This window comes from Aptenodytes forsteri, unplaced genomic scaffold (assembly GCF_000699145.1).
Source record: "Aptenodytes forsteri isolate BGI_AS27 unplaced genomic scaffold, ASM69914v1 Scaffold8, whole genome shotgun sequence".
Taxonomy (NCBI): Eukaryota; Metazoa; Chordata; class Aves; order Sphenisciformes; family Spheniscidae; genus Aptenodytes; species Aptenodytes forsteri.
In genome coordinates, this window is record NW_008796218.1 from 12,664,038 (window position 1) to 12,676,131 (window position 12,094).

Below are 12,094 nucleotides of genomic sequence, written 5' to 3' on the forward strand. Positions count from 1 at the left end.
GCTGTGCGCCCTCCTCAGTGCCCTAAGGATCTTGAACTCCACCATTTCGTGGTTGCTGCAGCCCAGGCTGCCCTTGAGCTTCACATTCCCCACCAGCCCCTCCTTGTTGGTGAGAACAAGGTCCAGCATAGCACCTCTCCTTGTTGGCTCCTCTACCACTTGGAGAAGGAAGTTATCATCAACGCATTCCATCACTAATGTAACACTTTGGAAATATAAGTGAGTGATATTAATGTATTCTACTCTTGTAGAGCTGCCAGGAGCATGTCACATAGTGTTTGATACCCATCTTGAGTCATACTGGTCTGGAATCAAATCCTTCACAGGGAGTTCAGTTTCACAAAGCAGCATCTGCATTTATGAGAATATGGACAATGTGAGTTCTTAGGAACAAATTTCTAGGAACTGGAACAAAGGGGTTTGGGATTGAGGATTCTAAACTACAGAGATATTCTCTCTCAGCTGAGAATATCAAAAGGAGTTTGGTTGTTTTTCTGAGCACTTTGGGGGAAAAAAAAAATAGGCCAGATAGTTCTCAGCCCTGTTGTAGGGAAAGCATCGAGCGTACTCTTGTTGAACTAATTTTTTTTAATATAAAAGGAATGTTAGCTTATTTATCAATATTCTAGCTGGTTTTAACAAAATGTTATCTGTGCAGTAGATAAATTATGAAGTTATACATATGAAATGTTGATAGTGTATATATCAATGAAATATTTCAGCCTGATTTAATCTTCAAGAAAAAATCAAATTGTCTTTAAAATATACATATGGCAGTGATACCTCCAGATATGTTACAGGGTTGGATTGCTGTGGTTGACTTAAAAATAGTGGGAAAATATGGTGGTTTTTTTTAACATTTTGTAGATACATAGTTTTATGGGAGAAATGAAACTAATATGTAGTTTTAAGGTGTATACAAGTACACACACAGACTGCTCCATTAACTTAATTTAAAACAAAAACCAAACCAAAAAAAAAAACCCTTGAATTTCCTCAGGCATTCCTCATTACTAGTACTTTCGTTTTCTGTAGACATCTGCAGAGCAATTGAGTTGCTGGAAAAATTACAGAGAAGTGGAGAAGTGCCACCACAAAAGCTACAGGCTTTGCAAAGGGTCCTTCAAAGTGAATTCTGTAATGCTGTAAGGGAGGTAAGTTAACTTGATGGAAGCAGTTATCTTGAGTTAAATAACAGTATGTTATACTTTTTCCTTTGTGTTCAGTGCAATAATCTGATTTTGTTTTTTCTAAAAGCTGAATTTGACTTATGGAGCTTAACAGAACAAGACTTATTTTTAAAGGTTCAGAAGAAGATAATTTGGGATACCATAGGTGTATTAAATAATGGCTCAGGAGCAAATAACATTTTAGAGGTTATCTTGAGAGCCTGTCCTTACTGGCAGCTAGCAGGCTGTTATCCTCTTGGAATGTCAGAATGGACAAAGTACGAATTGTCTCTGTTTCTTCCAAGCTAAATCCACATCACCTTGAGGTGGAGCCTTGCACCACCTCATCTTCATTCCAGATACTCTCTTGGAGATTTTTAAGTGATTGAATACGCCTTGCTTTTGCTGTTGGTGCTACCACTGATGACAAAACCTGGAATGATTTAACAGATCTGTTTGTAGACACAGGTGTCATCTTACTGTTTTCATCCTATCGAGGACAGTATGTTTATTGCTTAGCAAGTCTGAATGATTGGCAGGTAGATGTGAGGATGGGGATTAGCTCTCGGTGTAAGCACCTCCTTAGCATTAGTATTCTTACTGCCTCTGTGGTTTTGATACCCTTTTTTTCTTAAGGTATTCAGTCAGTTGCATCAGTTGAAGGAAAATACGGGGTTTTAGGGGGAGGGCTGGGTTGTTGGGAGAGCTTTGAAGAGCTGTCCTTAAGTGGTTTTGCATGCATCCTTACTGAAGAGTTCCAGCTTGAATCAAACAAGAGCATGTCCATGTCTCCAGTCTGGTGTATTAGACTAGCCATAAGCACTTCTAAATTAATGGTGAGGTCTGAATGCTGTGGAAGGAGGGAAGATTTAGGTTGAGACCTAGATATGCACGGATTAACTGAGCAATAAAGATGCTGAGAGAGTTGTTTCTTCATAGTATGGTAGATTGTCACTTGACACCTTGTAGTGAATCAGGGAGTAACTTATTAGAGGTGTGTACTTTTTAATGTATGTATTTTTAAGTTGTAACTGATACTTTGTTACGCTGTCTAAGCAGAAAAATATCTGTCTTCCCCATACTTAAACTGTTTTATCTCTAAAGGTGTATGAACATGTATACGAAACTGTGGATATCAGCAGTAGCCCAGAAGTTAGAGCTAATGCAACAGCAAAGGTAAAAGCCAAACTAAACTGTTTACAACTGTTTGTAAAAACAAACTTGTGTAAAATACAGTAGTTTGTTACTTTAGAATCAGAAGAAGATTATTTAAAATTCAGAAGGATATTATCTAGATGTCTGATAAAACAGGTAAGCTTAACTGGTTATTAAAAGGTATAACAAAAGACTTGTTCTTTTTAAGTTTCTTCCCTTTCCATTTTATTCTTGGAGTTCTAAATTTTTCATGCTAATGTCGGTATCTAGGGAATTAATTTCATTTGTCTTAATATTTAAGTACTTTGAGATAAAAATACTTTTTCAGCCTGCTCACTGTGTCTAGCTAAGGGTTCTATGTTTAATTTCTTATAAATAGGAAAATCTTGTTTCTTACAGGCCACGGTAGCTGCATTTGCTGCTAGTGAAGGTCATTCCCATCCCAGAGTGGTTGAACTACCCAAAACCGAAGAAGGTCTTGGATTCAACATTATGGGAGGCAAAGAACAAAATTCTCCAATCTATATCTCTCGAATTATCCCTGGCGGTATAGCTGATAGACATGGAGGCCTGAAACGTGGAGACCAGCTGCTTTCTGTAAACGGAGTGGTAGGAATTGGTTTTCACTTTATGTAGCAGTAACTACTTGTTTCCACGTGGGGGCATACAAAGAATATACATGGCACAAGCTCGATGTCGTCTTTTAATCTTGGCAAAATAGTTTCTTTTTGTCCTTGCAAGAACAACTTGCTTCCGTTTCTGTAGAGTTGTGTGCATTGGGAGTTCTAGGATTATACTTTGGTTATCTGTCTCAGCTGGGAACTGTGCTATTTATGTCGTATTTCAGATTCTGAGGGGTTGTATAAATCTAACCAAAGTACTGTTTTGTGAAATAGTATTAAACTGCCATTATGGCTTCCTCTTTCATCCAAGTTGCATGATGCAGATTTTAATTAATATAGTTTTCTGCACCTTCTGAGGTAAGTAGTAAATTATGCTATGTTGCGTTAGACTGACCAGATTCTCATTACCCCAATGAAAATGCTACTGCATAATGAAAGCTGTAGTAAGATGGAACTACAAGGTGGTGTTACCTTCAGTTGTGTAGTATTTTTTTTCCTTCCACTTAAGTGTACTGAGCTTCAAAAACTGAGACTTTCTAGCATATTTTAAGGGGTATATGTCTAAAGTGCTGATGTGGATATTTATTTTTAATAAGTATCCTCTTCTGAAGATTACAATACAAAAAGCAAAACACAGGGTGACTGGAAAGAGGAGGCTATGGAAAGAGGAGGCTATGGACAGGCTTTGTCTTAAGGCAGCTGCTAGTCAAATGCATGTAAATATCTCTCAAACTCTTGCTTTTATTTGCAGAGAAGCTGTATGCTAGCTTAAAATTCATGTTCTCATAATTACATCTGGAAACCCAATTTTATTTTAAGACTGAGGGTCAAACTAAATCCTGTGCTCTTTAACCTGAGTGGGTTGTTTTGACACGTGAAAGGGATAGAGACTTACTGGGTGTCTGTACTCTGGGAAGTCCCTGCTAGCACAGATCCCTGACATGCTCGGCTCCTGACTATTACCTGGGAGTCCAATTGTCCTTTTCAGGAGATGTAAGAGAAAACATGGCTGTAGTGATGCGACTGTCCTTGGCCTAGTCTTCCTGTTATTTTGAAGCGTTGAGGGACAGGTGTAGAACTGTCTTCAGATGAGGCCTTCCTCACCCACAGACCCTCTTAAAGAAAACAAAACCACCACTCCACCCCAAAGTGAACCTGATCATCAGACACTTGGTACAGCTAACAATGACTGCGTGTGTGTGCGTGCACATGTGTAAATATATATAGCCATTGTAAGAATACAGTGAGTGAGTGCATAAAATACTGTTGAGAATGCTAATGTGGTCTCAGAAGAAGAATCTTCTTCTGATGTTTACAGATGGAATCCTGTCATCTTAATACATATGACAGGCATTTTCTTGTAATTGTAATTTCTAATTTAATACTTTAAAAAAAAATTGCCACTGCCAAGACTGCAGTGGATGTGCCTTAAAACAAGTTTCTTTTTTTTCAGCTGGGAGATTTTGAGTGTACTTCAGAATTCTAGGTGTTTTGATATAATTAAACATAGAACTTTACAAACCTTTTATTACCAGTTTTAAACAGAACAGCCTACACATCCACTTGAATAACAAAAATGAAAACATTCAAATGTATGTGTTGTCTAAGTCTGATAGAAGAGAAATAACTTGGGTTTTTTTAACTGTTGTCTTTCTTTCTGTAAGTAACTTTATAGTAACGGGGAAACCCTCCAATCAACAGGTACATCACCTGCCTTCTAGCTTCTAATAGCACCAGTGGGAGGTAGGCTTGGGGTAGTCCCATCATTGTGTTTAATAAGTTTGGGAGAAATAAGTTTTGCTGATAAAATGTATGCTGTCCAGGAATGTATATTTGGATGCAGTTGTTGAGAATTGTTGCTTAAATTTGTAATTAGATGAATCTAATATAACCCTAATAAATTCTGAGAGTTGTTTTAGGAAAGTATTTTTATTCTGTTCTTGCTGAGTTGGGTTAGGCTGTTCTTAATCAGTTTAGAGGAAATTAACTTGAATACCTTGCATTTACTGAGAGACATGTGGAGCACTAAGATAAGCAACACACTGCATGTTGGCTGCTCTATTGCAGGTGCCCAGTATGCACTGTTATGCCTTGTCGTAACACAGGATAACATCAGGAAGGCAGCTATCTTGCAGTTGTCTGTGGCAACTTACTAGGCAAATTGAGGGTGACTACTGAATATAAAATGCATGCCAAAAGAAGATAAACAAGCCTGAATTTTAAATAAGCGTCATCCTGAAGTTGTTGATTTTTAAGTGTTTTTAAATTTAAATTGAATTTTAAATAAGTGTCATCCTGAAGTTGTTGATTTTTAAGTGTAATTTCATAATTGCCTAATGTTATCCTTATTTCACTGACTGTATGTAAATACAGAATTTAATTGATCAGCATAAATCTAACCAAAAGTTTCACGCTACTCTTTTGTTAATACTCATTAGTGTATTCATCATCACCTCTTATTGATTTGCTGAAGAATAAATCCTGAACTTGGGTGACGCTGTCCATGTGCAGTCTTCAAACTAGAATACTTCAATATTTGATTATATGGAAGTTGTACAAAAAATGGAAAAAATCTGTTTTCAGTGTGTGTCTTTACTAATATTGTACTTAATGGTTTATGCTTTGCAGAGTGTCGAAGGTGAACATCATGAAAAAGCAGTAGAACTGCTGAAGGCAGCTCAAGGAAAGGTTAAATTAGTTGTGCGATACACGCCAAAGGTCCTGGAAGAAATGGAGTCGAGATTTGAAAAAATGAGATCGGCAAAACGCAGGCAGCAAAATTAACATTGTATGCAATAACTTAAAGAGAAAATATATTCCATTTACATTTTATAGTTTGCTTTGTGACTCAGTTGATGCAATGCCTGGGCTACAAAAGACATTGTCCTTTTCATAGAATCACAGAATGATTGAGGTTGGAGGGGCTCCTGGAGATCATCTAGTCCAACCCCCCTGCTCGGAGGAGGGTTAGCTAGAGCAGGTTGCTCAGGACTGTGACAAGCTGGGTGTTTGAGCATCTCCAAAGATGGAGACTCCAGAAGATCTCTGGGCAACCTGTTCTAGTGTTTTGATCTCCCTCACACTACGAAAGTCCATTCTTATGTTTAAATGGAGTTTCCTATATTTCCATCTGTGCCCATTGCCTCTTGTCCAGTCACTGGATGCTACTGAGAAGAGTCTGACTCTTTTTATGCCCTACCAGGCATTTACACACATTGGTAAGATCACCCCTAAGCCTTCTCTTCTCCAGGCTAGACAATCCCAGTTCTCTCAGCCTCTCCTTGACTGTCAGATGCTCCAATCACATTATCACCTTTGTGGCCCTTCACTGGACTCGCTCTTGTATGCCCGTGTCTGTATTGAACTGGGGAGCCCAAAACTGGACCCAGAACTTGAGTTTTGTCTCACCAGGGCTGAGCAGAGGGGAACAATCACCTCCCTCAACTTGCTGGCAGTGCTGTTCCTAATGCAGACCAGGAGGCTGCTGGGCTGCTTTGCCGCAAGGGTACATCGGTGGCTCATGGTCAGCTTGGTATCGTTCTCTGCAAGGCTGCTTTGCAGCTGGTCAGCCCCCCAGCCTGTACTGGTGCATGAGGTTATTCCTCCCCAGGTGTAGGACTTTGCACTTTCCTTTGCTGAACTTTGAGATTCCTGTTTGCCCATTTCTCCAGCCTGCCAAGGTCCCTCCGAATGGCTCGCTGAGAGTGTACTCTGACCCGTCACCCGTGTTATTGATGAAAATGTTAAACAGCATGGACCCCAGTACAGACCCCTGGGGTACGTCCGTAGTGACTGGCATCCAGCAAGACTTTGTGCCACTGATCGCAACAACCCTTGGCAGTTCAGCCATTTTTAGAATGTTTTCAACCTCCATGTGTTTCACGGCTTAAGAGGAATGTATACTTTTAAAATGGCCTAAGATACTCTAAAAAAAGTATGTATGTTGATATTTCTATTGATTTTTTTTTTTTTAAATAAGTCTCTCTCATGTCAGACCTTGAAGCATGAAAGTGAATTTACGGATTTTTCAAAGGCATTTAATAAGACATATTTCTACAATTGGCATCCCTTTTTTCCTGTTTTCTTTTGGTATTACTTAACATAGAATCTGCAGGTTTTTTTGCTGACTGATTTTGGAAAAAAAGGTTCTTATGTAGCAGTATTTTGGCACTTTTCTTAAGAATATGTTGTATATCAACTACAAAACTAATCATGATCTACTGTGTAGCTGATAATGATACCAGATTTTGTAATGTTTTGGTGAGTACATTATTTTTACACTTCTGCTAAATCGTAATTCTTTACTCTGGAAATTGTATTACCTCACCTGTAAATAATTTACAGTTGGTGTTCTCACATAATGATTTTGTAATAGCTGACATTTACAAATTTGCAACAATCATTCCTGTAACTTATATTATTTTGTACTGATTTTAAAGCAGCAAGGGGGAAAATGTAATTGTGTATGCAGTTCTGGATTGACTCTCTAGATGTATTTTTATATTCAGAAACAGAAGATACGTTAATGCGGTGCAAAAGAAGTCCAGATGTTTTCCTGACTTTCTGCTGTTTAAAAGAAATACTTCTCTTAACTGTCATACCTCTCTTGTGTTTTTCAGTATGTTCTGTTGTAGTCTGATCTACAGACTGCCTGTATTGGTCTCGGAATAGTTAGTACCTAAATTATTGATTATTACATTTATAAGAGTAAATGTGCTGAGGCTTATGTGCCAGGTTACCCTGACATGTGAACTTGTCTGGGGTTTTATTACTGACTGCTTCTGACTTGGAGGATTCTTGTTTGTCCTGCAGAAGTACTACATCACCATTGCTATAAAACTTTATGTGGAATGGTGCTGTAGTGGTAAATAAGGAAATCTCCGGGTATAAGTGATTAATATCTTATCTCAAGCGTGGTTGATGGTGGCACAGTTTTTGTGTGCCGTTTTGAAGAAACTTTCTGGACAGAGATCCACTTCTTGGAATCTACCAGGTTTGAGGCTGTACTTGTGTAGTTTAGGTTTTGGGTTGGTTGGTTTTGGTTGTTTTTTTTTTTTTAAAGCTTCACCTTTTGGTATGTATGTAGAATTAACTTGATTGTCTACTGGGTGTCTGTTCACTTGTATGGCAGCTATGAGTGCATCCTAATTGACTGTTAGTAATTTGATTCTTAGAGGCTTAAACTGAAAAGTGCAGTTCTTGCTATGTGGCTAATCCCTAGTCTTTTCACATGGAGCAGTATGATCCATTGTGAAATAATTCAGTATGTGAAAGAAAGGAAAAGGTTAGCGATCTAAAAATGACAGCATGAAGTTTGTGCTTTGTCAGTTGATCTATTGGAAAAGAAAAAAATGTGATTGCTACAGGCAAGTGAGAAATGTGATTGCTTTCTGCATGTTTGTAAGCATGGTAAGCCTGCAAAGAGAAATTTGGATTTTAAAGATACCGATAGTTTGAAAATGCAGTATAAGTATTTATCAGTTAGATGACATTGAGCACTGAATTGCGTGGTTGGTATCTCTCATAGGCCTCTCTCAAAAGGCCTCATGTTACTGATACAACTGTGTTGTTGAATTGTATATTTTTATGGAACAGCTAATGTTTAAAGTATTGAGACCAAAATCTAGTTAGACCAATTGTGGATGTGTTTTAATTTAATTGTAAAATAGTAGAGATTTGTTTTAGAGCTATATATAAAAATATATATATTAAAGAAAGGTATGGATACAAGATAGAAATGTGCATTTTAAAACCTGTATCCCTTGTGTTACTGAACAAAGAGGTGTGTTTTGTTACTCTACGGAAATACTTACTCTAGTGCAGCTAGAGCTGCTAAATGCAGTAGCATTTTCATTCTGAATTGTAGCATTTGGATACAGCTTGTCAATTACTACCGAATGTGGGGAGGTGTATCTGGGCATATAAATTGTACGTGTAGAATTTAATAAGTTTGTAAATTGCAAAGAGATTCGTGAGCTATATATAAAAATATATATATTAAAGAAAGGTATGGATACAAGATAGAAATGTGCATTTTAAAACCTGTATCCCTTGTGTTACTGAACAAAGAGGTGTGTTTTGTTACTCTACGGAAATACTTACTCTAGTGCAGCTAGAGCTGCTAAATGCAGTAGCATTTTCATTCTGAATTGTAGCATTTGGATACAGCTTGTCAATTACTACCGAATGTGGGGAGGTGTATCTGGGCATATAAATTGTACGTGTAGAATTTAATAAGTTTGTAAATTGCAACAACAAAAAAATCAATAAACAGACAACTCATTAACCGTCATCTCTAATACTATGAAACCCCTATAATATTAAGGAGAGGGTGGATTAAAATATGCCAAGAAACTTGATCTCTGTTACTACTGAGCAGTGCCTGTACTGTGTTAATATGCAGTCCCTACACACTTGGCATACTTGGGTATGCAAACAGATTAAGAAGAGGTATCATTTCTGCAGATAACTTCTGCATCTATTGCTGCTGTGAGGGATCTTTGGGTTTTATCAACAGAAAAATAAAAGTTAAATTTCATGTGCATTGTGTTTGTGCGTTTTTCTTCTGACTTTCCATTTTGAGTACTGTTTTTAGACTGCTGTAATTGGCTGTTTATAATCTCTAGGGCATAACATAAACACCCTGCACCTGTGTGGGCATCTGAAGAGAAAAACTTTAAATCTGTTATTATTTTGTCCTCCTGATTGCTTACGGATCTGCCCTTTTCTACCCCAATGTTTTGTGATTTGTTGGAGAAGAAAAGTAGAATGCTATAAAGTATCTATCGTATCTTGGACCTCCTGCATTTTTGAGACCTCCTTAGTCTCAGCTGCATAAACTTACATGATGCATATTATTCTGTCAGATATTATCTTTTAATTGTTTGAAGCAAGTATCTCAAGTAAGATACTTGATGTTGAATTTCTGTAATTAATTATTTAAAGACCTTGTAAGGTTGTCTGCTCCTCAGAAAAATGTGCCTGGAGTTACGAACTGAGATAAAGGTAGGAGAAAATGCTTCAGTTCTGAATGTAAGACGACTTTTTTTTAATGTAGGTAGGATAGACTGCAAATTGAAAATATATGCAGAAATACTTATATGAGTATTTTTATTCGATGTAGAGGACTGATAACACATGAACTGGAAAACTGCAACAAAAGTTCCAGGGAAACCTTTTAAAATTTAATTAGCATTGAATTTGAAGTTTTGATGTGCTACTATTTCTTCTCGTTTTAGAGACCCATCTTAGGTCTAGAGTGACAAGATCATGAAAAGTAAAACAAACTCTTTGCATCCCTCACCTTTGTTTGTTGGGGGATTTTTGTTTGGGGTTTTTTCTAGGTAAATTGGGTGTTTCGTTGGTAACAAAGGCTTAAAAGGTTTAAAATAAAGTCTTCCGCTCACACACGCTAATAATTTCTTCCCCGCTTCTCAAAGAAAAATGAAAGGAGCCTTGTTGCACATCGCAAAACTTAGGAAACTGGATCTATTCATTCCAACCTGAACAATCCTCAGATACCTGTAAGACTTCTGTATCTGGTTAATTGTGTAGTTTGATGTATTGATAAATCTTGCTTACATAGAAAGGCTTCTGTTAATACAAAAGCTGGAGTAAGATGGATACATTCCGATATTGCTGGGCATTTGTGTTCAGTCTCATAAAACCTTGCATTGAAATGATGTGTCCTGTTGAGAAATGGTGATATTTAAACACTCGTTTTCTCCCTCTAAAGTAAATCCCCCCCCCACCTCTTTTCACCAGTGTTTTAAAAATAGTGTATTTTCCTGGCTGGTTAATCTGATTTGATAGCATGGAGGCAAACGTGGCTATCTACGAGTTACCCAGGTTTTTGTATGAAGTCACTGGATTTTTTCCATCATATCATCTGTTACAGGCACTCAGACATACGTTCTTCCATGTTTCTTTCTCATTTCTCCTTGGCTATCTAGAAAATAGATCTGTAGAGGGGGAAAAAAAACTAAACCACCCCCACCAACAAAAAGTCAGCTTCCCGAACAGTGCAAGACTTGAGTTGTGTACTTCCGAAGGTAAGTAAAACCACCTGAACATGGTTCTTATCGCAGCTCAGCTTCTCCGCCCGAGCGGTACAGTAGCACTGCCTGAATAAAATCTAATCTGTGTTGGAGCCTGGGTGGCTAACAGCAGGGAAATAAGTCATCAGGCCTTTCACCTGCTTCAAGTAGCTGTAAGTAAAAGGCAAAAGTTAGTGATTTATTGTATTACTGGCATTGCAGTAGCGCCTAGAAGTCCCGGGTGTGAATCAGGATCCTATTGTATTTTGCAGTGTACAAACACAGAACAAATAGTTTGGCTCCAGAGAGCCTCAATCTATTGCTAAGAAATCAGAGGTTTTGTGGCTGGTATTGTAAGATAAGTGTTTCTGAGAAGTGTGGGGGGGGAACAGTAGAAAATGAAATAAGACTTTTTGCAGTTTCTTCGGCGATTTCATTTGGGGCACATTTTTTTTTTCTTCCTCCAAGGAGTACAAAAGTGAGCCTGTCCCTCAGCAGGAGCAGACAGCTTGAGATGCAAATACCTACTCTGGTATACGTATTAAAACTTGCTATGTTTTTGGCAGGCTCCTGACCGTAACCTTGCTGAAGCCAAGAGCCTGCAGTAGCCATGCTTTGTTTCAGTCATCTCCATGGTAAATGTGGAGTCCCTAAGAAATTGTATTTGTGTTGCTGTCTTCTGAAGGTATTAAATGTGTATAACGTGTCTGAGCTGCTGCTGGCATTGGACGTGGGTCACGCTGCAATTCAATCATACAGCAAGAGCTTTAGATAAATGTGAGGACGTATTCAAATGAAATAGCAAGAGTAATTCTAATTAGACAAGCAGAATGCAACGAGGTAAGTAAAAAAAAAAATGGATCATGGTGATAAAGGATTGCGGTTACTTGTGAAAAGTTATGGTTGTATCTTTGACGTTTCTGTCATCTATTAAGCATTGCCAAAGAGGTTTGTTGCTTCGTCCTAGGTGTCCCCCAAAGTTTTCACATTCATTTCCATGTCCTGTCTGGCGTGCTAGGCAGTAATATCGTGGTGTTAGGCCATTCTTGTTATGGTGGCCAGTGGATATATGTCCCAAGTAGCGATTCATCAGTGGCTGGTACGTTTGCTC

At 38.1% G+C, this 12,094-nt stretch overlaps 1 protein-coding gene across 1 annotated transcript in view; it reads left to right on the forward strand.

Moving 5' to 3' along the window:
- The window catches only part of LIN7C (lin-7 homolog C, crumbs cell polarity complex component), a 12,075-nt gene extending 6,298 nt beyond the window's left edge, over positions 1-5,777 (forward strand). Inside the window, exons 2-5 of the mRNA XM_009288919.1 lie at positions 1,036-1,154; positions 2,274-2,345; positions 2,724-2,933; positions 5,576-5,777. Of these exons, the coding sequence (XP_009287194.1) occupies positions 1,036-1,154; positions 2,274-2,345; positions 2,724-2,933; positions 5,576-5,731 (557 nt within the window). The 3' untranslated portion in view covers positions 5,732-5,777. The remainder of the gene's footprint in view (positions 1-1,035; positions 1,155-2,273; positions 2,346-2,723; positions 2,934-5,575) is intronic.
- The last annotated feature ends 6,317 nt before the right edge of the window (positions 5,778-12,094 follow it).